Genomic DNA, 23,946 nt, shown 5'->3' with positions numbered 1-23,946 from the left:
CTCCAAGTCCTGTGATAAATTTTGGCCGAGGAAGGACTTCCGAGCCTGAGTCATAGTGGAGATGACTTCGGGAGGAATGCCGGAAGTCGTCAAGATCCAGGACTCAAGAGCCACGCCGTCAATCTGAGAGCCGCAGAATTCTGGCGGAAAAACGGACCTTGTGAGAGAAGGTCTGCGCGGTCCGGGAGATGCCACGGCACCTCTACGGACAGATGGAGCAGGTCTGGGTACCAAGCTCGCCTGGGGCCAGTCCGGAGCAATGAGGATGACCCGACGGCCCTCCATTATGATCTTGCGCAGGACTCTGGGCAAGAGAGCTAGAGGGGGAAACACGTAAGACAGACGAAACTGGGACCAATCCTGAACCAGCGCGTCCGCTGCAAAGGCCTGAGGATCGTGGGAGCGAGCCACGTAAACCGGGACCTTGTTGTTGTGCCAGGATGCCATTAGATCCACTTCCGGAGTGCCCCACTTGCGGCAGATTGACCGAAACACTGCCGGATGCAGAGCCGACTCGCCGCTGTCCACGGTTTGACGGCTGAGATAATCCGCCTCCCAGTTTTCTACGCCTGGGATGTGGACAGCGGATATGGTGGACTTGGAGTCCTCCATCCACTGAAGGATGCGTTGAACCTCCAACATTGCCAGGCGGCTGCGAGTCCCGCCCTGGTGATTGATGTAGGCAACTGCTGTCGCGTTGTCTGACTGGATTCGAATGTGCTTGCCCGCCAACAGGTGGTGAAAGGCTACGAGAGCTAGGAGCACAGCTCTGATTTCCAGCACATTGATCGAGAGGGCTGATTCGGACGGAGTCCAAGTGCCCTGTGCTCGGTGGTGGAGAAATACTGCTCCCCAGCCGGATAGACTGGCATCCGTGATGAGGATCACCAAGGACGGGGCCAGGAAGGAGCGTCCCTGAGACAGAGAGAGGGGCCGAAGCCACCACTGAAGAGAGCTCCTGGTCTGTGGCGACAGAGCCACCAACCTGTGCAAGGAAGAAGTCCGCTTGTCCCAACAGCGGAGAATGTCCAGCTGCAGAGGACGCAGATGGAACTGGGCAAAGGGAACCGCTTCCATTGACGCCACCCATCTGACCCAGCACCTGCATTAGGTGCCTGATGGAATGACGGCGGGGGCCTCAGCAGAGAGCGCACCGCCAGATGGAGGGATTGCTGTTTGACTAAGGGCAGCTTGACAAGTGCCGGCAGAGTCTCGAATTGCATCCCTAGGTACGTGAGTTTCTGGGTCGGAGTCAGAGTGGACTTGGGCAGATTGACAAGCCACCCGAATTGAACAAGAGTGGCGAGAGTGAGCGAGACACTCCGCTGACAGTCTGCACTGGATGAAGCCTTGACTAGACGGTCGTCCAGGTAAGGAATCACTGCCAACCCCTGGAGGTGCAGAACCGCAACCACTGCTGCCATGACCTTGGTGAATACTCGAGGGGGCCGTGGCTAACCCGAAGGGGAGAGCCACGAATTGGAAATGTTCCTCTCCGATTGCAAAACGTAGCCAACGCTGGTGTGAAACTGCAATTGGCACATGCAGATAGGCATCTCTGATGTCGATGGATGCCAGGAAATCCCCTTGGGTCATTGAGGCAATGACTGATCGCAGAGACTCCATGCGAAAATGCCGCACCTGAACATGCTTGTTGAGAAGCTTGAGATCCAGGATGGGCCGGAAGGAACCGTCCTTTTTGGGGACTAGGAAGAGATTTGAGTAGAAACCTCTGAACCGTTCCCTGGCGGGAACCGGTACAATTACTCCGTTGGCCTGCAAGGATGCCACGGCCTGAGAGAAGGCGGCGGCCTTGGAGCAGGGGGGGAGTTAACAGAAAAAAATCTGTTTGGCGGGCTGGAAGAGAATTCTATCCTGTAGCCGTGGGAGATGATATCCCGCACCCACTGATCGGAGACGTGTTGAAACCACACATCGCCAAAGTGGGAGAGCCTGCCACCGACCAAGGACGTTGCTGGCTCGGCCAGATAGTCAAGAGGAGGCTGCCTTGGTGGCAGCAGCTCCTGCGGACTTCTGAGGACGCGGCTTCGTGCGCCAGTTGGGCTTCTGGTCCTTGGCTGAGTTAGTGGACGAGGCCGAGGGCTTAGAGGACGACCAGTTAGAGGAACGAAAGGAACGAAACCTCGACTGGTTCCTGCCCTGGACAGGTTTCCTGGTTTTAGTCTGTGGCAAGGAAGTACTCTTCCCGCCAGTAGCTTCCTTAATTATCTCATCCAGTTGTTCACCGAACAGCCTGGACCCAGCAAATGGGAGCCCAGCAAGGTACTTCTTTGAAGAAGCGTCTGCCTTCCATTCTCGAAGCCACAAGATCCTGCGGATAGCGAGGGAATTAGCCGAAGCCACCGCAGTGCGGTGAGAAGCCTCCAGCATGGCAGACATGGCGTAGGCTGAAAAGGCTGAAGCCTGGGAAGTTAAGGCAACCATTTCAGGCATAGATTCCCTGGCGAGGGAATGCATCTCCTCTAGAGAAGCAGAGATGGCTTTGAGAGCCCACACTGCTGCAAAAGATGGGGAGAACGAGGCCCCTGCTGCCTCATATACAGATTTGGCCAGAAGGTCAACCTGGCGGTCAGTGGGATCCTTAAGTGAGGTGCCATCAGCCACTGACAACTGTCCGGGCTGAGAGTCTAGACACCGGAGGGTCTACCTTTGGTGAGTGAGCCCACTCCTTGACCACCTCTGGTGGAAAAGGAAAACTGTCATCAGAACCACGTTTTGGGAAGCGTTTGTCAGGACAGGCCCTGGGCTTGGTCACAGTGGCCTGAAAACTGGAGTGGTTAAAGAACACACTCCTTGTTCTCTTAGGCAAGGTAAACTGGTGCTTTTCTGCCAGAGAGGGTTGTTCCTCTGATACTGGCGGATTGAGATCCAGCACAGAATTAATGGACGCAATCAAATCACTAACATCCGCATCACCCTCAGGTCAGATCAATGGGGCACATGGAGGTAGCGTCCGAGCCCCTAGAAAAGACATCCTCCTCGTCCTGCGAGTCAGCTCGTGAATCAGAGCCGCGGGACGAGGAAGGAGAGGGGACCCTGCGTCTCCTTTTAGGAGGACGGGGTCTGGGAGCAGATGAAGAATCCTCTGTGAGCTCTGGAGAGCGAGCCGAAGCAGCAGAGGCGCCCCTGAGAAGGGGGCTGATGCATGCTCAGCAGAGTCCGGGACAACTCTCCCATGGAGTCGGCAAAGGACTGGGAGATAGACTTAGAGAAGGATTCTACCCAAGCCGGGGGTTCAGCCACCGGGGCCGGAGCAGCCGGAGGGACCACTGGGGAGACTCCAGGCTGAGGCACCACCATGTTAGAGCAGGCATCACAATGTGGATATGTGCTCGGTTCAGGCAGTACGAGCTTACATGCAGTGTATATGGAGTACAGCCTTGCTCCTAGTGTGAGACATGCTGCTGAGGTGGGGGCTCTGCCAGAATGACCCCCAGAGAGTGTATAAGAAAGTCCACAACCGAGGTTGTGGCTTACCAGACCGTTTGTGTGCCCTCCCGGATCCCACAGCTCGGACCCCCAGACAGATTAGCAGAGATGCTGCAGCCAGCGCCGATCAGTGTGAGAACGCTGATAAAATGGCGCCACAGTGAGGAGAGGGGGCGGGGCTTAGTGAAAGAGCGGGATCCGGAGGGCCAAGGAGATATACAGGGGAGGGGAAACATCTCCTCAGAGAGGAGTGTCCTCCCCTGTGACGAACGGCCGGTGGGCGGAGCCGCACTGTCCCCTTGCATGACTGACATGCAGGGGCAGTGAAAACGAAACTAGGCCTCAGGCGAAGCCGGGGCCTAAATTTTACAATGCGGCCGGCGCGCGGGGCACCCTCGGCGCGGTTCTCTGGTGAAAACCAGAGAACCGGCCGGAAATGTCACAAAGGTTAAATAACACACTCTCCCCAACATTAAAGTGCAAGGGACCCCCCTGACAATAACGTCTCAAATACTTAGCTTGTGAGACGCAGGGCCAGGTCCCTGAGGGATGAGTGCTCCGTCCGGCAGGATCCTGAAAGGGCTGCGGATGGAGACTGGTGTCCTGCAAGCCAGTGAGAACCGTGCTGGCTCCCACTTCAAGCCAGAGCCCGAGGGATGGTGAAGGAGCGCGGCATGTAAGGCTCCAGCCCTGAAATCAACCTTAACACCGCCGACACAGTGGGGTGAGAGGGGACATGCCGGGGGTCCAGGCTTGGACCCACTTTTCTTCAAACTCTTTAAAATGAAAAATCAGATGAGAATGCATGTGTGGAAGTGTGCCTCCTGAACACAAAGCATTGAACTGGCTATATTTGGTTATCCAGGGGGTGTATATGCTCGGAGGGAGGAGCTACACTTTTTAGTGTAGTACTTTGTGTGTCCTCCGGAGGCAGAAGCTATACACCCATGGTCTGGGTCTCCCATAGGAACGATGAAGAAAACACATGTATAGACCTGTTATAAGTACATTGGCATCCCACAGGGATACGGTAAACATGATGAAAAGGCAAGGAAAGCAACATCCAGATACCATCAAAACGTAGAACAGATCCTGAAGAGCCAGCTCAATGGGAAGAATAAGATCCGCACCATCAATACACAAGAACTGCCAGTTATCAGATACCCTACAGGCATAGTGTGCTGGCCAAAGGAAGATGGAAGCTGCAGATGTGAGCACTCGGAAGCTCTTTACATTGTACTGAGGTTTCCACCCCAAATACAACACAAAGAAATTGTATATCAACAGAAGAGAGAGGTCAAGGCTTGATAAGTGTCCAAGCCACCATCACGGACAAAAGAAGTGTCCAGGAATACATCTGAAAAATGGCACCAAAAGATGAAATGCTGAAAGGGGCTAAGGCAGGGGTCTCAAACACACGGCCCCTCAGGGTAGTTTGTGCGGCCCCCAGGCCCGTGCCTCTGTTCACTATCGCGGCAGGTGCAGGGGCCGCAGGCACTGTCTGCACTTTATATCAGATGAATGTGTTGCTGGTGCTGCGCTCTCGCGCCGCCAATACAATCATCTCACATAAATCACTGACAGTGACACTGCAGCTGCCGCGATAGTGAACGGGGGCACGGCCCTGGGGGGCCGCACAAAGCAGAGATGAGGCAGCGGAGGGAGCGCGGGACAGGTGAGAAGAATGGTGTGTGTATATATGTGTGTATATATGTCTGTGTATATATGTGTGTATATATGTGTGTGAGATTATATATATATATATTGGACGTTAACCCCTTAGCGACAAGGATGGGGCACAATACTACAAGGGGACAAGGATGGGCACGTTACAACAATATGGGGAACATTACTAAAAGATGTTGGTCAAAATTTCTATATAGTGCTAATTGTAAGACTTAGTTACAAGAAAGGAATAAAATTATATATATATATATATATATATATATATATATATATATATATATATATATATATATATATATATATATATATATATATATATATATATATATATATATAAAATTTTTATATTTAAACAAAGAATGCGCACGTTTTAACAAACAATAAAATAATATATTATATATGGTACCAATAAAAATGTCACTTTGTCCTGCAAAGAATGCAGCCCCCCAAATTATTATTTTTCCTCTGTGCGGCCCATACACCCAGCCGAGTTTGAGACCCCTGGAATAAGGCAACAATAATCTTGGAAGGAGGAATAGAAACATGCAATATCTTGGAACGCTAAGCTGTTACACGGGATATACCATCAACAGATAATGGAGGTGGCCGATATGGGGAAATCCTACCAATGGCTGGAGAAACCTGGACTCCAAGATAGTAAGATTGTACAGAGGCACTGATCATAGCGGCACAAGAACAAGCATTCAATCACCAGATCCAAACAAGCAGGGATTTACCACACAAGACAATACCCAAGAGGGAGCAGCTCTACCCATGGAGCTGAAGGCATCCACAATCGCAAACCAAAGGTCAACTAGGAAAAAAAAAACTCCATGAGGCCTCCAGGGGTCAATCGTTAGAGGGTATGCCAATATCACTGATCAATAAATATGGTGTGCGGAACCCTCCTGGGAAAGGAAAAGATGAGAACAAGCAGAGGAAGACCATGTGGTCAGAACCATAGCGGACACCCCACCAGGGATGAGACAGTATTTTACCCCTTCATCCCCCAGCTTACTTTCACCTTCCTGACCAGGCCATTTTATCAATTCTGACCACTTTATGAGTTAACTCTTGAATCCCACTGATTCTGAGAATTATTTTTTTTTCTGACACATTGCACTCATTTTTTCAACAAAATTTACAAAGCCAATTTTCTTTTTTTTTTTTAAAGGACCACATCACTTTTAAAGTTAGAGAGGCCTAGGCGACAGAAAATGCCCAAAAGTGACACCATTCTAAAAACTGCACACCTCAAACTGCTCAAAACCACAAAGAAGTTTATTAACCCTTTAGATGCTTCACAGGAACTAAAGCAATGTGGAAGGAAAATATAGTTTTACTTTTTCAAATAAAAAAAAATGTTGCTTTAGCCTCAAGTTACTCTTTCACAAGAGTAACAGAATAAAACGCACCATACTGACGTTGTGCAATTTCTCCCGAGCACGCTGATAACTCATATGTGGTGGAAAACCACTGTTTGGGCCCACGGCAGGGCTTGGAGTGGAAGGAGCAGCATTTGACTTTTGGAACCCCTGAGGTGCCCAAACTGGATACCTCCCCTCAAGTGATGCCATTTTGGAAACTACACTAGTCAAGCAATCTATTGTTATGGGGAGCACTTCAATCCCCCAGGTGCTTCACAGAGTTTTAGGGTGTTGATCCATATAAACCTTATGTGCTGTACAGAGCGGTGCATCAGCATTGCTCTGTACAGTACAAATACAGTTTTCCTATGAACGCTGGCACTCATCCGGCATTCAAAGGAATTACGACATGACAGATGCAGGGGTTAGCTGACTGCTGTCTATAATGATAATCCCTTGGGAACCCCATGATCACATCACGGGGACGCTGAGGAGAGTGGGGAATGATGCGTTCCCCGGGCATGCTTTAAATCCCTGGGGGTCCTGATCCCAGCAAGACCACCGACTGGAAAACATTGGTGCTGCAAAAAGTCCATTAAGCACTGACATTTAAGTAATCAGAGAGCTGTAATCCTGTTAGAGGTAGATGTCAGCCATATAACTCAGCAGCGACTGTTTTTCTATGGGGTTCAGCCACAAGTCCTCTTCATCCATCTGCACCTTCCCTAGGACGTCCCATTATGTAATTGGGAGGGATGGTATTACAAATAATGAAAGTTTGCATCCGATGCTGAGCCCACACTGGGATGGAAGTCCTTAAAAGTGTCAAGGAGCCCCACTGACCCAAGTTATGAGAAATACTTCATTGTAGACTCCTAAAGACAATGGCCACTTGCCTCATCCTCATCTGCAGAAGACCTTGTTCCGTTATCTTCCTCGCAGGAGAGCTCAAGAAATTCTTCCACCTCGCTGCGCGATGGTCGCATGCGAGACGCTATCTTCTTGCGCAGCCTCAGGTTACGAGCTCGAAAGTCCTAGACATGGCACAGACAAAGGGTAGGTTATCCCAAGACCTTAAAAAGTTACTGGCCGCTCAGACATCTAAATCAAAATCCTACCTCTTGGGAATAGTCATGTATGCCACATGGTTTCTGATTCACAAAGAACAACTTTTCCTGTTCTCCTTTTGCAATTCTAATATCTTCCTCTTTCCTGTTAGAAAGGAAAAGAATGTAAAATAACGCATCTCTGACTGCACGACCATGACTATGGGATGAGGCACTCTCTGTAAAACTCAACCACCTGTGGCCTGCTCCACTTATGTAGGGAGGATGTCGCCAAAGGGTTAATGATCCTTAATTGTTCTCAAAATAATTCTCTATCGATAAGAATGGTCCAACGTTTTGTTGGCTCAGCCACGGTCATTACGTGTTTTTTTTACAATTCAACCAAGGCTCAGGCTGGAGCTTGGTACTTACACCATGCTTTACACTGCAGCCATGCAGAATATAAGCAATAAGAAGTCCAAAGCTCATACAGAAAATGTATGATATTACACCAAGATTAAGATGTTTCAGATAAAGGGGACCCCAGAGAGTAAGACCACCTCTAGTTATAACCCATACAGCACAAACCTGAATGAGATGCTGGGTATCTCCGGCACCACAACCCTCTTCCTCCAGGCAAGTAGATCCCTCTCCGTAGCAATCTGACTGCGAGGAGCATTGTTATGCATCTGACGAACCCCTTCTACTTGTCCGCTGCGCCTCAGGCCAATGTTTGGAGGAGAAGCAAGATCTGTGATGTTAGAAAGAAAAGAGCAACGTAAAAAAAAATAAAATCAGTATACGAACAGGCTAAGAGCCGCAGTATGGTACATGGTCTATTTGGACAAACAGTACCTCTTCTGGCTGCATTGGTGGCCTGGGCGCTGGAGCCCGGTTCTTGTTCTGGATTTGGCCGCTGATCCTGGCGCAGGCCGGGATCTTGGTTCTGTTGATCAGAGTTTGTCTGCTGACTGACCACTTGCTCCACTATTTCTCCATCAACTTTTGAGAAAGAAGTTAAAAAGTGTAAATCACGCAACAAGCTGAAGCCTGTACAGTTAATGGTTAATACTCAAAGGTTGGGGGTGGGCGCGCGGAACAACGAGGGCGGGGGGCGCGGAACAACGAGGGCGGGGGGCGCGGAACAACGAGGGCGGGGGGCGCGGAACAACGAGGGCGGGGGGCGCGGAACGAGGGCGGGGGGCGCGGAACGAGGGCGGGGGGCGCGGAACGAGGGCGGGGGGCGCGGAACGAGGGCGGGGGGCGCGGAACGAGGGCGGGGGGCGCGGAACGAGGGCGGGGGGCGCGGAACGAGGGCGGGGGGCGCGGAACGAGGGCGGGGGGCGCGGAACGAGGGCGGGGGGCGCGGAACGAGGGCGGGGGGCGCGGAACGAGGGCGGGGGGCGCGGAACGAGGGCGGGGGGCGCGGAACGAGGGCGGGGGGCGCGGAACGAGGGCGGGGGGCGCGGAACGAGGGCGGGGGGCGCGGAACGAGGGCGGGGGGCGCGGAACGAGGGCGGGGGGCGCGGAACGAGGGCGGGGGGCGCGGAACGAGGGCGGGGGGCGCGGAACGAGGGCGGGGGGCGCGGAACGAGGGCGGGGGGCGCGGAACGAGGGCGGGGGGCGCGGAACGAGGGCGGGGGGCGCGGAACGAGGGCGGGGGGCGCGGAACGAGGGCGGGGGGCGCGGAACGAGGGCGGGGGGCGCGGAACGAGGGCGGGGGGCGCGGAACGAGGGCGGGGGGCGCGGAACGAGGGCGGGGGGCGCGGAACGAGGGCGGGGGGCGCGGAACGAGGGCGGGGGGCGCGGAACGAGGGCGGGGGGCGCGGAACGAGGGCGGGGGGCGCGGAACGAGGGCGGGGGGCGCGGAACGAGGGCGGGGGGCGCGGAACGAGGGCGGGGGGCGCGGAACGAGGGCGGGGGGCGCGGAACGAGGGCGGGGCGCGCGGAACGAGGGCGGGGGGCGCGGAACGAGGGCGGGGGGCGCGGAACGAGGGCGGGGGGCGCGGAACGAGGGCGGGGGGCGCGGAACGAGGGCGGGGGGCGCGGAACGAGGGCGGGGGGCGCGGAACGAGGGCGGGGGGCGCGGAACGAGGGCGGGGGGCGCGGAACGAGGGCGGGGGGCGCGGAACGAGGGCGGGGGGGCGGAACGAGGGCGGGGCGCGCGGAACGAGGGCGGGGCGCGCGGAACGAGGGCGGGGCGCGCGGAACGAGGGGCACGGGACGATTATGACACCGCACTATTATGACAATGCTCCTTCTGCCCACTATAGTACTGCACACTGGAACTATCTGTACTTCATGTACTAATACTGAGCAGCACAGAAGGGGTTAACAAAGCCAACTTAGAAAAGGAGGTTTCCATCTCTGGTCACTTCCATATTGCAGGTGAGTGGCACCGATGGCATTACAATAGCACACACCAGCCGAGAAGTGTGCAAGTATCTAAACTAACAGGACATATACACAAGTCTCGACATGTCATAGTCGAAATGTCATCAGCACGGATGCGGAAGTGACCAGTGACTGATAGCACCTGAAAATGAACTACCTGGAAGATACGGTCAGAAAAACAGTTCTTACCAGTTTCCATATATCCCAGCTGAGGAACCAAATGCTCATCCGAACAGTTCTCTCTCCCAGGAACCAGCCGCTGATATGTAGGTGGATGGGGGTTTCCATCAACATCTACCAGAAATGGTGGCGGCATCAAGTGCGGCGCCTGTTGGGTCTGTTCATCAAGGACGAAATGGTTTGAATCTACAATGAGGGGTCTGTAGTCCGTGTGGAAAAACATCTGCTCGGGAATCTGAAATAAGAGCGATACAAAAACAAGTGAGTACTCCCAATATAGAATAACCTGTAGAAAACTGATAGATGGGTCCCTGACCGTGACCAAGAATCAGTCTATAGGGGAACCCAACAGTAAGTGATCAATAAAAACTCGCCTTCTCATAGGATTTGCTATTGCCAAAGCCAAAAATCAGCAGATATCCATGAGAATCTGTCCCCACCATGCGCTGCCCATCAGCTGACAGCTTGCAGTCCAGTATGGCACCATGGCCTTGTCCTTCAATCTGGGCAGAAATGAAAGATTGAAATGATTAATACCACAACAAACAGCGCTGATCAACAAGAAATGAACAGAAAAGGAGACAAAATCAGCAGAAACCATGAACCCGAGAAACAGTGACATTCTATAGATGCACTTAGTGCACAGAGCTCCCACTAGTGGTGGCTGCAGGCATTCACAAAGCTTCTAAAAACTGTTAAAACCACCCAATAAACACACTGCGGTAGTGTAGTCTATACGTACCACCACCCCTCCCTCCCTGCATTTAGGCGGACCACCCAGGAGCAGTTGTGTGTAGCTTACCAGATTAAAGCAGTGCATGACTTTGGTGCCACTTTTAATATCCCACATAGAGATATTTCCATCGTGTCCGGCAGATAACATCATTCTGGAGTCATAGGGGTGAGGCTCCAAAACATAGATGTCATCTTCATGACCCTGGTACAAAAAAATATAAAAATAAAAATTAAGTGAGTGCAGCTCTGGAGTATAATACAGGATGTGATCAGTACAGGATAAGTAATGTATGTACACAGTGAGTACACCAGCAGAATAGTGAGTGCAGCTCTAGAGTATAATACAGGATGTGATCAGTACAGGATAAGTAATGTATGTACACAGTGAGTACACCAGCAGAATAGTGAGTGCAGCTCGAGAGTATAATACAGGATGTGATCAGTACAGGATAAGTAATGTAATGTATGTGCGTGCACAGTGAGTGCAGCTCTGAAGTATAAGACAGGCTGAAATTAAGGATTATACATAAACTCTTGTGCAGGGTTTTAATCAAAAATGACATTGTGGTCAATATCATTGGGGGACAGCATCTTCAGATTAGAGCCTGACATGTCTCAGCTCTGTTTAATCCCAGGTGGATTGCATATCTCTACTTTTTCTAAGCCAGCATAAACCCCACTCATGTGTGGGACCTCCCTGGTAGAAGGCCAGCGACCTAATAATGAAAGCTATAGTGGGAGTGTTCCTGCCCACAGACCACCATAATATCCTTCCCTACTTAGAACACCTCCCCATCAACGTTTTCCTGCATGGCTATAGTTAGGTAAATGTCTGCCTCCTTTTTATCATCACTAAGATTAGTGTCTGAAATGTCTTCTCAAATTTTCCTGACTATACCTCATGCTGGCCACACGTCTCCTTTTCCCTCCTTTGAGCACCTTTTAGTTTGCAGACCAGGCCCCATCATCTTCCCTTTAGGATAAAGCTACTGTGCACCAGCCTCCTCCTTCGGAAAGTTGATTCCTCCTCAAACGTTTCATCATGGGTTTTTGTGGGTGAGTTTTCCAACAGCCAAAAACCAGCGGACTTTGCCACTGAGGACACAGCCTGCCCACTTCCCTGCTGCTCACTATTGGGGGGACATAGCTCTGAATTCACAGTTTTACTTCAGCCTCCGTGATTTAGGATTTTTTTAACCCATGGGATCAGGTAGGTACCTTACACAGCCCATTCCTAGTTCTTTGGGGCAGCTTTTTTTTTATCTCAATTTCCGTTTTCTAGGCATCATCAGGGCCAAAAAGAAGGAGCACACTTCAGCATTCGTTGGTCACAGTAGACCCTTATTTCATGGTCGCTTCGCTGGGGGACACCGGAGACCATAGGTGTATGCTGCTGACGCCAGGAGGCTGACACTAAGAATTACAGCTAAGTAAAACAGTCTGCTGCTCCCCTGCAGTCTACACCAGCCTACCGACAACCAAGCTATTCCGGTTAGCTTAGTGTCACTAGGAGGCAGGACATGGGTCTGGAGCTCCAGAGCAATTATTACTCTTCTCTTGTTCCCACAAAAAAAGGCAACAGAGCGGGTTGGGCCACTTTGATTTCTCGACCAGATGACAGACCACAGTCTGCAAATAGGTCAGTTTGTATCCCCTCTCGTCCAGGAAGGCAGGACCTTTTTTTCTACTAACACAGTATGCGGTATGTAGTGATGTGGATGGTGAAGCCTGTTCTTCGCTGGCCTGCCTCCCAAAGCATGTGTATGGAGGGAAGACCGAGCATAAGATTTTCAAGCCAAAAGGTTATCCCTGTGAAGAGAAAGCTTTCATCCATGTCAAGCAAGTGGTTTCCCCCCCCCCATCTGTTCCAGCAACTCTTTTTTCCAGTCTTACTATTTTCAAATCTTTTCTTACATCTTCCTCTTTTCTCCTTTGAGGCTTCCAACACAATCCTCTGCTTTCCTGGGTCTTTATCGCAGCCTCCTGGAGCTGGGCCTCAAATTTAGTCCCCATCTTCAGTTGTGGCTTAATAGAGACTGAAGTCCATAACCCCTTTCTCCACAGGCAATCAGATGCTTGAGTGGGTAATTGTCCCGTGTTGCATGTTCTCCACTTACTCCTTCCCGTGCAGCTCCACTTCCCCACCGGGTAGAGTAAAGGCCGCTTTACACGCAACGATATTGATAGCGATCTCGTTAGCGATGTGACACGCCCAGATCGTTGCTACAATTTGCAGAGATCGCTCATAGGTAGTTTTTTTAGCGGTCACACGTACCCATCTCACAAACGACGCTACATCGTTCAGCGATATATTGTTTGACCAAGGCGGTCGTGTGGACACCGTCACACAGCATTCCTCCCAACGATTCCAGCAAAGACAGAGGCATATAATTGTCCATAGCTTACACCCTGGCATGACACCAATTAGAGCGGAGGAGGCGTGGAGCATTGCTCGCAACGACACGCCCACGTCGCTGATGACAGACGCACTAAGAATGTTAGTCGTTGGCAGGGTGTCAAACGTAGCAATATGTCTGCTGCGTTCGCAACGACTAACAATATTTTGAAAATGAATGACGTGTCAACGATGAACGATTTTCGCTAGTTTTACGATCGTTCGGAGTCGGTCATAGGTGTTACACGCAACAACGTAGCTTACGACGACGGATGTGCGTCACGAAAACAGTGACCCCGACGACATATAGTCAGATAAATCGTAGCGTGTAACGGGGCCTTTAGGTTAACACCTCAGCAGGTCCTGCGGCATTTTAGGAGACTTCTCTCACCTCCTGTTATCAGGACTCCTCCGTCCTACAACATAGGTCTCAACCTCTGGTAGGTTGCCTACTCCGGGACCCCACATAGTGGGTCTCAGCAAGTCTCTCCTTCCTCCTGGTAATTAACCCCCTCATGACAGTTCTCTCATTTTCTCGCCTTTTAACCAGGTCTAGCACCATAGAAAGACGTACACACCAGTCCTCCCACCCTTAGATAGTTGTCTATTTTGCTAACATTCTGTAAGCAAAAATTCTCATCGGGCCAACCTGTGATTACCTGTGCTGCCTGCTCACCACTGCCCCCGCCCTCCAGGAATCCCCTGCAGCCTGAGACAAGAGTGTGCCCCACAGCATGGCCCATTAACCTCTCTCAGTCTGTTACAGATTTGACCAAAGGTATCTACAACCTTGGTCACCATTACAGAGCAGCTATCAACGGCCATCTCCGCTCCGGGTACTTCGCCAAAGAGTGAGTCAGCCATCTACTTCTCCACACCAGCATGGCAGAGCTCGCCAGCGGACGAAGCTTCCTCAGTGATTTCTGACAACTCTGAGGTTGCACTTTCCATCGCACTCTCCCTCTCCAGAGGCTCGTCATCTCAGATCTGGTTGCCACCTGGTCCACCTCTCCCCTCTGTTGGGCTACAAATCAAAAAAGGTCCGTGGAGCCTCTGTGAGGAGTCTCAACACAGAAAATAGCCAGATATCCCTCCGGAAAGGATACTCCACACTGATGAGGGGCAACACCCAGAAACAGCTGTCTGTGGATGGATACCTGGCCTTGGTATTTCCTTTGTCATATCTTTAAACTCATCAAAGAGTTGGATATTGACTAAAAGGGCCACTTAATATGGTGATTATGGTGGTCTACTAAAAAGAGCCTCTCCTTGGCTAGGCCCTTCCCGGAGGGATATCTGGCTATTTTCTGTGTTGAGACTCCTAACAGAGGCTCCATGGACCTTTTATGATTTGCATACTTCAAGGGGCAATGCACCTAGGATTTCACTGTTTTGAGTGCCTTTGTTTGCTGCCGGCAGTGTTTTTTCTGGCTGGTCTCCCCGAGATAAGTGATTGTTTTGTCTGTTGGACTACAGACTGTTGAGAACCAAATATCCTACCAATCTCTGACGCAGCATCTATTAAAGGCCCCCAGAGACCAGCACATGAAATCCTTAGCTAAATTCACCTTTAAAGCTACAGATTTGTCTCTATATCCATCCTTTTCTGCTACCTGGGTCGCCAAGGCAGTGACAGCCTAGGCAAAACACCTACGCCAAGGCATCACCTCCAGATCCCCTCCAGAGCTGGCAGACCTCAGACCAGATTGTCAAGGCGGGTAAGTACCTCTCTGTTCTGCTGCTCTTGAAATCACTAGCTGCTCCGTACACGCGTCGAGCAATTTGGTGGCTTCCATGATTTTTCCAAATCGAAAGTCTCATCAGTTTTGTTCCTTTCAGCAGCTTCAGCCTCCTCACCAAGAAAGAACTGCTGTCCCTCAAGAAAAGAGAAGACCGTTCTTCAAGCCCACTCCTTCCTGGTGTTCAAACGCTCCACACTCCAAGTCATCACACACCAGAAGCAACAGATTCTCCTCTGCTTGATTGGCCACCCTCTCCCAGGATCTTTATTTGGGTGGGCAGCTACTTACCCCTGCTCCAAGACATGTGGATCTGCTCGGTCAATGATCCCTGGGTCAGAGAAATAATCTCCTCTGGCTCAAAAAATTATGTTCTCCTCGGGCCACCAACATCCTAAGTTGCGAGAGGCTAACCGTGGGAGTATGGTCTCTGTAACCGATAGTCTGAAAAGATCTGCCTTCAGTGGAGCACTCCAGACGTTGACCTGAATGCATTCAGACACACTCACAAGGTACCTCGGTTTGTGTCCAGAGCTTGTGATCCTCTAGCAATTGCATCGCATGTCCTGGAGATTCCTTGGTCACAGTTCCACCTTCCTTATCTAGTACTACCACTGCATCTGCAACCCAGGCTTCTGAAGATCAGGTCAGAAGGAATTACCCTTGTGGCTTAGAAGATCATGGTATGCAGAAGTAGTCAACCTTCTAGCAAACATTCTGTGGAGGCTCCCAGATCGCCCAGACCTTCTCTCCCAAAGACCCCTCTTCCAACAGAGTTCTTTCTCAGCCACTCAATTTAACGGTATGGCTGTTAATTCTGCTGTTCTAACAGCATCAGGTTTCTTTGACTAGATTGTACAGACTATGATCAAGGATCGGAAGCCATCGTCATCACACATCTACCATTTAACCTGAAAGTTCTTCTACCACTGGTGTGAATCCAATGATTTTCCGCTTTTTTCACTTTTTTTTTAAATTAGTTTATTAAGTAATAGAAATAAACCAGGTACAAGATAAGAACATGTACAATGCATACTTCTCTCTTCTTGCCTTCCTGCAGTCAGGTTTGAGTCCAGTTTGGCCCTCGGCTTCTTCAAGGGCCAGGTCTCAACCCTGTCAATTTTTTTTTCAGAAGCAGTTAACTTCCAGATTGGAAGTTAAGACTTTTCTTCAGGAGGTGGCCCACTCTGTTCCTTCTCATCGGCCTTTGGATTCCTGGGACCTTATTCTGGTTCTCAGCACTTTGCAGTATCCTTCTTTTGAATCAATCCACAGAATTTGCCCACTCGGATCTCCAAGAGGGTGGCATTCCTCAGTGCCATCACTCCTATCTGGTAAGTATCTGATCTAACCACCCGATAATGACGCTTTTTCTGGTCTTTCAAATGGACATGGTGGTTAGTCCGATGCAGTCTTTCCCAAGGTGATTTTTGCATTCCATCTAAATATTGTTCTTCCTTCTCTATGGCCTTCTAACCCTACTGAGGAATCCTTACACTGGTTCTGGTCAAAGTGGTGATTACCGTATTTTTCGGACCATAAGACGCACTTTTTTCCCCCCAAATGTTGGGGGAAAGTGGGGGGTGCGTCTTATGGTCTGAATGTGGCTGCGGGGAATGTGGGTGCTGTGGTGGAGCGGGTCATCGGGGGCATGAGCAGGCTGTAGCAGCCTGTCGTGACCACGTGGACCCGCTCATTTAATATGCGCGCCCATCATCCCTCAGTGCTGAAGCAGGCACTGACAGGTGGGCGGGGTGATGGGCGGGGGATAAAGAGCCAGCCCGCATGATCACCCCTGGCAACTACAGCCTGGAGTGATCATGTACGGCTGTATTCACTGCTCCACGTGTATCATCATCAGCGCGGGGAGCAGTGAATCAGTGTACAGTACTCACCGTTCCCCTGTAGCATTGCTCGCTCTCCCGTCTGTCAGCGGCAGCGCCGCTGAGTGGAGCCGTCCCCGTTACCGTGCTGCATCGCGATCATCTCCTGTGTCTGTGCCGTCGGCTGGGTGGAGACTAGCGGCGCGCACAGCGATGACGTCATCGCTGTGCGCACGTGTCCACACGCAGCCGCCGGCCCGGCACAGACACGGGAGATTATCGCGATGCAGCAGGGTAACGAGGACTGCTCCTCTCAGCGGCACAGACGGGAAGGGGGCATGGGAGCAGGCTGGGGGCATGGGAGCAGGCTGGGGGCATGGGAACAGGCTGGGGGCATGGGAACAGGCTGGGGGCATGGGAACAGGCTGGGGGCATGGGAACAGGCTGGGGGCATGGGAACAGGCTGGGGGCATGGGAGCAGGCTGGGGGCATGGGAGCAGGCTGGGGGCATGGGAGCAGGCTGGGGGCATGGGAGCAGGCTGGGGGCATAGGAGCAGGCTGGGGGCATAGGAGCAGGCTGGGGGCATAGGAGCAGGCTGGGGGCATATGAGCAGGATGGGGGCATATGAGCAGGATGGGGGCATATGAGCAGGATGGGGGCATATGAGCAGGATGGGGGCATATGAGCAGGATGGGGGCATATGAGCAGGATGGGGGCATATGAGCAGGATGGGGGCATATGAGCAGGATGGGGGCATATGAGCAGGATGGGGGCATATGAGCAGGATGGGGGCATATGAGCAGGATGGGGGCATATGAGCAGGATGGGGGCATATGAGCAGGATGGGGGCATATGAGCAGGATGGGTTATATAGCAGAATGCGGCCATATGCCAGTATATAGCAGGATGCGGCCATATGGCAGGATGACGGTATATAGCAAGATGAGGGACATACTCTATATACAAGGCAGGAGGATCATTATCAGGATGCGGCACCTTAGTAGAGAATTTTGGGACATTACCCCCATAACAGTGTAGGCAGCAGATCCTCGCCCCATAACAGTGTCATGATCACATTTTTTGCTTAAAATTTTATTTTCCTCCTCTAAAACCAGGGTGCGTCTTATAGTCCGGAGCGTCTTATAGTCCGAAAATAGGGTAACTACCTGAAGGTAACAGCTTCCTTCAGAAGTTCAGATTTCTCATCATTTCAGAAGGTCCTCACTGAGGTGTTTTGGCCTCCAAGGCAACCAGCGAGTGTTGGATTCATTCTGCAAACTTATAAAAGCCAAAAGCCAAGTGGCCCCGCCAAGGCTGAAAGCTCACTCCCCTCAGGCAGCAGGGGCTTCCAGGGCCCTTTGCCATCAAGGTTCGGCCTTGTAGGTTTTTAAAGCTTGCACACGGTCATGTATTTTACACCTTTTTAAAAAGTTTTACCGGGCTCCTATCTTTGCCTCTGCAGATGCAAGTCTGGGCAGAACGGTTCTGCAGGCGGTAGTCGCTCAGGTTTCTGCCTTACACATTTTTAACTTCTTACAAATTTTCACTTTATTTCCCACTCTAGGGACAACTTTGGGACATCCCATGTATATTATACAATTATATACTCCGTGACCTTCCAGAAAACCCTCGTTTCACAGTACCGCCAACCTTCCCAAAAAATCTCTCGCCCAACCTGGGCCATTACCCAGGCTTTGGGTAATACTGAGGCTGTCCCAGAACATGGTGAAACTTCTGAAGCAGATACTAGCCCAATTTTTGTATGACCCCAGCCTACACTGCCCCAATGAAATACCATGTAACCTCTAGCCCCATATGGTTATGGGTGCTCCTGCAAAGAGAGCAAAAGTCTTTTCTCAGATGCTCTTGTGCACCTTTAGACATATATCAAAGATGGTCTCTTTTGCATTGTTTGCCTTTAAGGATCCAGACTGAACAGGAGGAGCAAAAGAGCCAAAGCACAATGGAAGCTGGCCTCAGCCACAAGATCTAATCCTGGTGTCCCCTTTATGAAAAGGTTTGGTTTGCATATTGTCCATACATCCATAGATCCTCTTGTCATCTCCTTTACATACACGCTACCAATTTGCATGTCTGAAGTTGCGTAATTTAGTGATCCACCTGGCCAAAAAAAAAAGAATCAAGATATTCTTTAAGTGGCATTTAGAGCACCTGGCTCTGCTCACATCTGGCCTTCACTGCATCATGGTTGAGTATGGATTGTACATCCTGATCCAGACAGCTTAAACAGGGTCTGGTCTATGCAAAGGGGTCATCTAAATTTACGCCTCCAAATTTCTTTTTGAGGCCTCTTGAGACACAGGTCTGATGACCAGGGCAATGGCAAGTTTAGTCACTGCTTGACAGAGGCCTCAAAAAGAAATTTGGAGGCGTAAATTTAAAGGACCCCTTAGCATAGTATACATATATTTATACTGAATGCTTCCCATATGGCACTAGCTACAGTCCATATCCCAGGGATATACAAAAGGGCTGCATATTTTTTTTAAGCCAATAAATATAAACCACAGAGTGATGTCTCCTTATGGAGGGCCTCAAGCAGATGTCATCACAGTGGAAATACAGATGTGGATCTGATTAGAGCCCATCTGAATTACAAGCTTTAAAATTACAAAGTCAGGTCTTGGGCCTTCACGATGGATGATCTGGTCACTCCTTGGGTAAAGTCCTCCATGCAGTACCTTCATTCCCTGCTGCATCATGGTGGAGAGCGTCCCAGCTATCCTCAAAGCTCTGGATTGACCTATTTTGCCAATCTAGACGATCAGCTTAAGATGCCCCTTGGACTTCTCTTCATCCATACTACCATTTCCAAAGCCAGCTATTCCACCCCATTTTATCTTAGCTGTGGTCATCAGTGTGATTGCTATAGATGAAGTCTGAAATCTATGATCCCAACCATGCTCAAAGCCTACCACTTGGATCTGGTTAGATCAGTTCATGTCTAGTTACGCATGATGCAAGTTTCTGGCTTCCTGACTCTGACCTCACGCAGGTAATGCAGGGGGTCTAGTTGTGTCAATCATTTTTAAGTGCAATATTCCTGTCATTATGGAAACCTACATGTCCAAGGGAAAAGGTTCTCCTTTTTGAATAACTGCGAACTCCATCCATTATTTTTCCTGGGGTCAAATGTTGCATCTTTGTGTACTTTTCATGTTCTAGCCTACCATTTTTTGCTTTTCTATTGCTTTAAAGCACAAAACTTACTTGTCTAGTGTTCGAGGGGGTATGACCCACCGGGCAGAGGTGCAACCTGATGGTAGGGCCAATACCCACAGTCCTTTGTCCCCCAATGGATGCAAAAAAAAAAAAAAAAAAAAAAAAAAAAAAAAAAAAAAGGACCCAAGCAGACCTTGTCACTAATAAAATAAAGACCTGCACCCGAAAGAAACCAGCATAACTCAGGTTAGCAGTGGCGTCTGGTACTCACCATCAGGACATGCAGCAGTTTCCCAGTATGTGAATCCCACACCTTCAGTAGGTGGGCGCTGCTCGCAGTCACAACGTAGTTATCCATTATGTCCCAAGCAATCATGAGAACCTTGGGCTTTGGATACGATATATTATCATTAGTAGATGGTCTGAGGGGATAAGAAAAATAACTAAAGCATTCGAACCAAGTAAACAATCCCACCCATCAAACAAAGCTGCACAAAGAAGGAACGGTTAACAGATTAGCTCTAAACCCTGAAGCGGTTAAGATTTGTAAAAAAGGAACTGAACAAGTCGTCAGGAATGTAGTTTTTACACCGAGGCGCATTAAGTTCATTTTTTTATTGCAGCTTTTCAGGCAACATCTACCTAATTCATGCAGCACCCCCTGAAGAGGTCTTTACACACGAAACACGCGTAGGGGTTGGCAGCACTCAGTACCACGGGACCATCTACCAAGGTAGTTTGTTCATTGGTATATCACCGACCTTCACTGATCCTAATTATAGTTTATTTACCACTGGCCAAATAGGGGACATTTGTCGGCATTATACCAGCAAATCAACTCAATATATATATCTTCTCTTTCATTATCAATCATGGTACAGTAAATGGCATTTTATAATACAGGATTTACCATATAGCATTATGTAATGGTTTACTGCATCCATTTGTGTTTATTTTTTTTGGGTTGCTTACTTATTGTTGTGAGCTCTATTAGATTGGTGGTATACATGGGCCATTTTGCACATCAGCACTTTACCTGTTGATTTGCTGCTAGAGGGTTAGGGGTACTTTACACGCTGCGACATCGCGGCCAATATATCGTCGGGGTCAAGTCGTTAGTGACGCACATCCGGCGCCGGTAGCGACATCGCAACGTGTAAATCCCACCTGCGACGATGAAAGAGCTAAAAAGTGACAAAAATCGCTGATGTGTCACGTCGTTCATTTCCATAATGTCGCTCCTGCTGCTATGTTGTTTTTCGTTCCTGCAGCACCACACATTGATGTGTGTGACACCGCAGGAGCGACAAAGATCTCCTTACCTGCGTCCAGCGGCAATGCGGAAGGAAGGAGGTGGGCGGGATATTATGTCCGGCTCATCTTCGCCCCTCCACTTCTATTGGGTGGCCGCTTAGTGACGTCGCGGTGACGCCGAACGCACCTCCCCCTTGAAGGAGGGCTTGTTCGGCGGTCACAGCGACGTCGCCGACCAGGAATGTGCGTGTGAAGCTGCCAAAGCGATAATGTTCGCTATGGCAGCAAACACAAGATATCGCATGTACGACGGGGGCGGGAGCTATCGCGCTGGACATTGCTAGCAATCGCTAGCGATGTTGCAGCGTGTAAAGTACCCCTTACATCCTTGTCCATATATTTTTCTCTATTGGCCATAATTTGTTTACATTTGTTTTAACATTTTCAATAAAGTCTGTTATTTTAATTATATTCTTTTGTCTGAGTCACAATCCCTTTTGTGGTTGTTCATTGCCTACACTCCAATGGGGATCTTTCGATTTGTTATGGTGCACTTTAGTGACTGTATACAGAGTCTCTCATCTGAATCGGCATTATTATAGCAGAAATTACTCTATAGTACTGCTACCTATACTTCTGTAATGGCTGTTTTGCATTGAGGTATGTAAAGAACAGCAACATTTTGGACAAAGAGCATCACTACAAACTACATTTCTGGTTGCATGAATGGGGTCATTGTAGAAATAGTATATTCACCTTGCTATGCTGGCTCTGGTCTGCTCTGTTTGGTTCTTCATGGCAGGCTGTGTCCTCTTCTGCAACCTCCTTCACTTTGCACCTCGCCTGAGCAGACCTCGGGCCAGGCATGCCGTAACATGACCGGCATCACCTGAGGCCCACTCGGTCCGGCACAGAGTGAAAAATGATGCAGAACAGGATGGCGCCAGCTATTAGGAAGAGAAATGAGCTGGTGCAACTGTACAGAAGAGCAGTGAGGGGGTGATACTTTTTTTTTTTTTTCTCTACAATTCAGCAAAAAGTCAGTTTGCCAACATTTTGCTTTGTTTGTAGACATCCAATAAAAAAAAAAAAAAAAAATCAGATTCTGGCGATTTCAATTTTTTTTATTTGAGGTGAATACAATTTGCCTCAAAACTGATGAGGACATCTTTAGTCCTTTTTAATTTGGGGCAATAATTACCAAGCCTTAAACATTTTTTAGTAAAAATCTGACCTATTCATGATTACAGTAGCAATTTGCAGATCCCTACAAAGCCGTGGTTGTTACAGATTTTTTTATAGGAGTGGTAGGTACACAAATTTTCTAAAAGTAACGCATGGCTCGGCTGCACACACATGCACCAGTGCCGATATGTTTTTTTCCCTGCTGCTCTCCCAGTGTAGTCAGCACGAGACCGCTGAGCACAGTGATTGGCTGCAGAGGTCATGCTGGAGTGGTGACATCAGGGATGCAGCAATGACTGGGGACAGTGGCAGAGGGGAAGGGGGTAGGCTGATCCTTTTAGTAAAAAAATAATGTATAAAAAAAAAATAATAATGTAACCTGGGAAAACCTCTTTAGGTGTCAAATCACAAAGATAAGGACACAAGTTCTTTAATTTTTATACTTCAAGGGTAATAGAAAATTACACAAGGCAGACACCGTACCTGTCATCCAGACTCATGTCCATGTCAAGTACGATGCTTTTCCACTCCTGCTCTTCGAGGCGCCAGATTCGTGCTGTTCCATCTTTGCTACCACTTACAAACCTGAAAACATAACTTCTGTCAAAGGGGTTCTCCAATTAAACTTATCACCTGTCACTGGCCATTTGGTCATCTCTGCCAGTCTCTAAGGCTACTTTCACACTTGCATTGTTTAGCATCCATCACAATCTGTCGCCTTGAGGAATTATGGTAAGCGGCAAAATATTTTGCAGGAATCATTTTTTTCCCCATAGACTTCTATTAGTGCCCGATTACGACGGATGGCCTTGCGTTGCATCCGCTAAGTGATGGATCAGTCGTTTACTGACTGACCGTGAGACGGGAGCTATGCTGCATGTAACTTTTTGAAGCGGCAAGAAAAACGGACTCCGCAGGTGTCCGTCGCCATCCGTCACAAGCTATAATGTATGTCTATGGTGCTGGATTCAGTCACGCTCTATGGAGCACGCCCAGCATGTTTGGCACATCCACTGGGATGTCCAAAACACGAACGGATCACTACTTATCCGTCAAAAACCGGACGCACAACGGATGTAACGGACGCGACGGATCAGTTTTTTCACAGGATTCCTGTGAAATAATACAACTGTTGCGTCAGTTGACATCTAAGGCTAGGTTCACATTTCTGTTAAATTGTATCAGTCACAATCCGCTGCTCTGGTAAACAACGGAATCAGTTTGGCGGATTCCGTTGTTCCCATAGACTTGTATGAGCGGCGGATTGTGACTGATGATGCTGCGTTGCACCCTCCGCCCAACTGATCAGTCGTGGAACGACTGACCGCGGGGCGAAAGGAACGCAGCATGTAACGTTTTTTGAGCAGCGCAATCCGTAGGATTTCGCTGCGCATGCGCTCTCTGCACACGTAACCAGGATACACATCGGGTTACTAAGCAATGCGCTTTGGTTAACTGATATTTACACTGGTTACCTGTGCAAGGAGCCAGCGCTAAGCGGTGTACGC

General features: G+C 49.8%; 1 protein-coding gene across 1 annotated transcript in view; it reads right to left on the bottom strand.

Annotated features, from left to right (window-relative positions):
• BRWD1 (bromodomain and WD repeat domain containing 1) overlaps positions 1-23,946 on the bottom strand; it is a 246,097-nt gene that overhangs the window by 86,049 nt on the left and 136,102 nt on the right. Inside the window, exons 13-21 of the mRNA XM_075334977.1 lie at positions 22,922-23,023; positions 20,271-20,421; positions 10,926-11,060; positions 10,498-10,626; positions 10,133-10,358; positions 8,405-8,551; positions 8,138-8,300; positions 7,622-7,715; positions 7,400-7,537 (exon numbers count right to left, since the gene is read on the bottom strand). Coding sequence (XP_075191092.1) covers positions 7,400-7,537; positions 7,622-7,715; positions 8,138-8,300; positions 8,405-8,551; positions 10,133-10,358; positions 10,498-10,626; positions 10,926-11,060; positions 20,271-20,421; positions 22,922-23,023 — 1,285 coding nt within the window. The remainder of the gene's footprint in view (positions 1-7,399; positions 7,538-7,621; positions 7,716-8,137; positions 8,301-8,404; positions 8,552-10,132; positions 10,359-10,497; positions 10,627-10,925; positions 11,061-20,270; positions 20,422-22,921; positions 23,024-23,946) is intronic.

The sequence above is a fragment of the Anomaloglossus baeobatrachus genome, chromosome 2, assembly GCF_048569485.1.
Source record: "Anomaloglossus baeobatrachus isolate aAnoBae1 chromosome 2, aAnoBae1.hap1, whole genome shotgun sequence".
Classification (NCBI taxonomy): domain Eukaryota; kingdom Metazoa; phylum Chordata; class Amphibia; order Anura; family Aromobatidae; genus Anomaloglossus; species Anomaloglossus baeobatrachus.
This window is presented reverse-complemented; position numbering and strand designations above follow the sequence as displayed.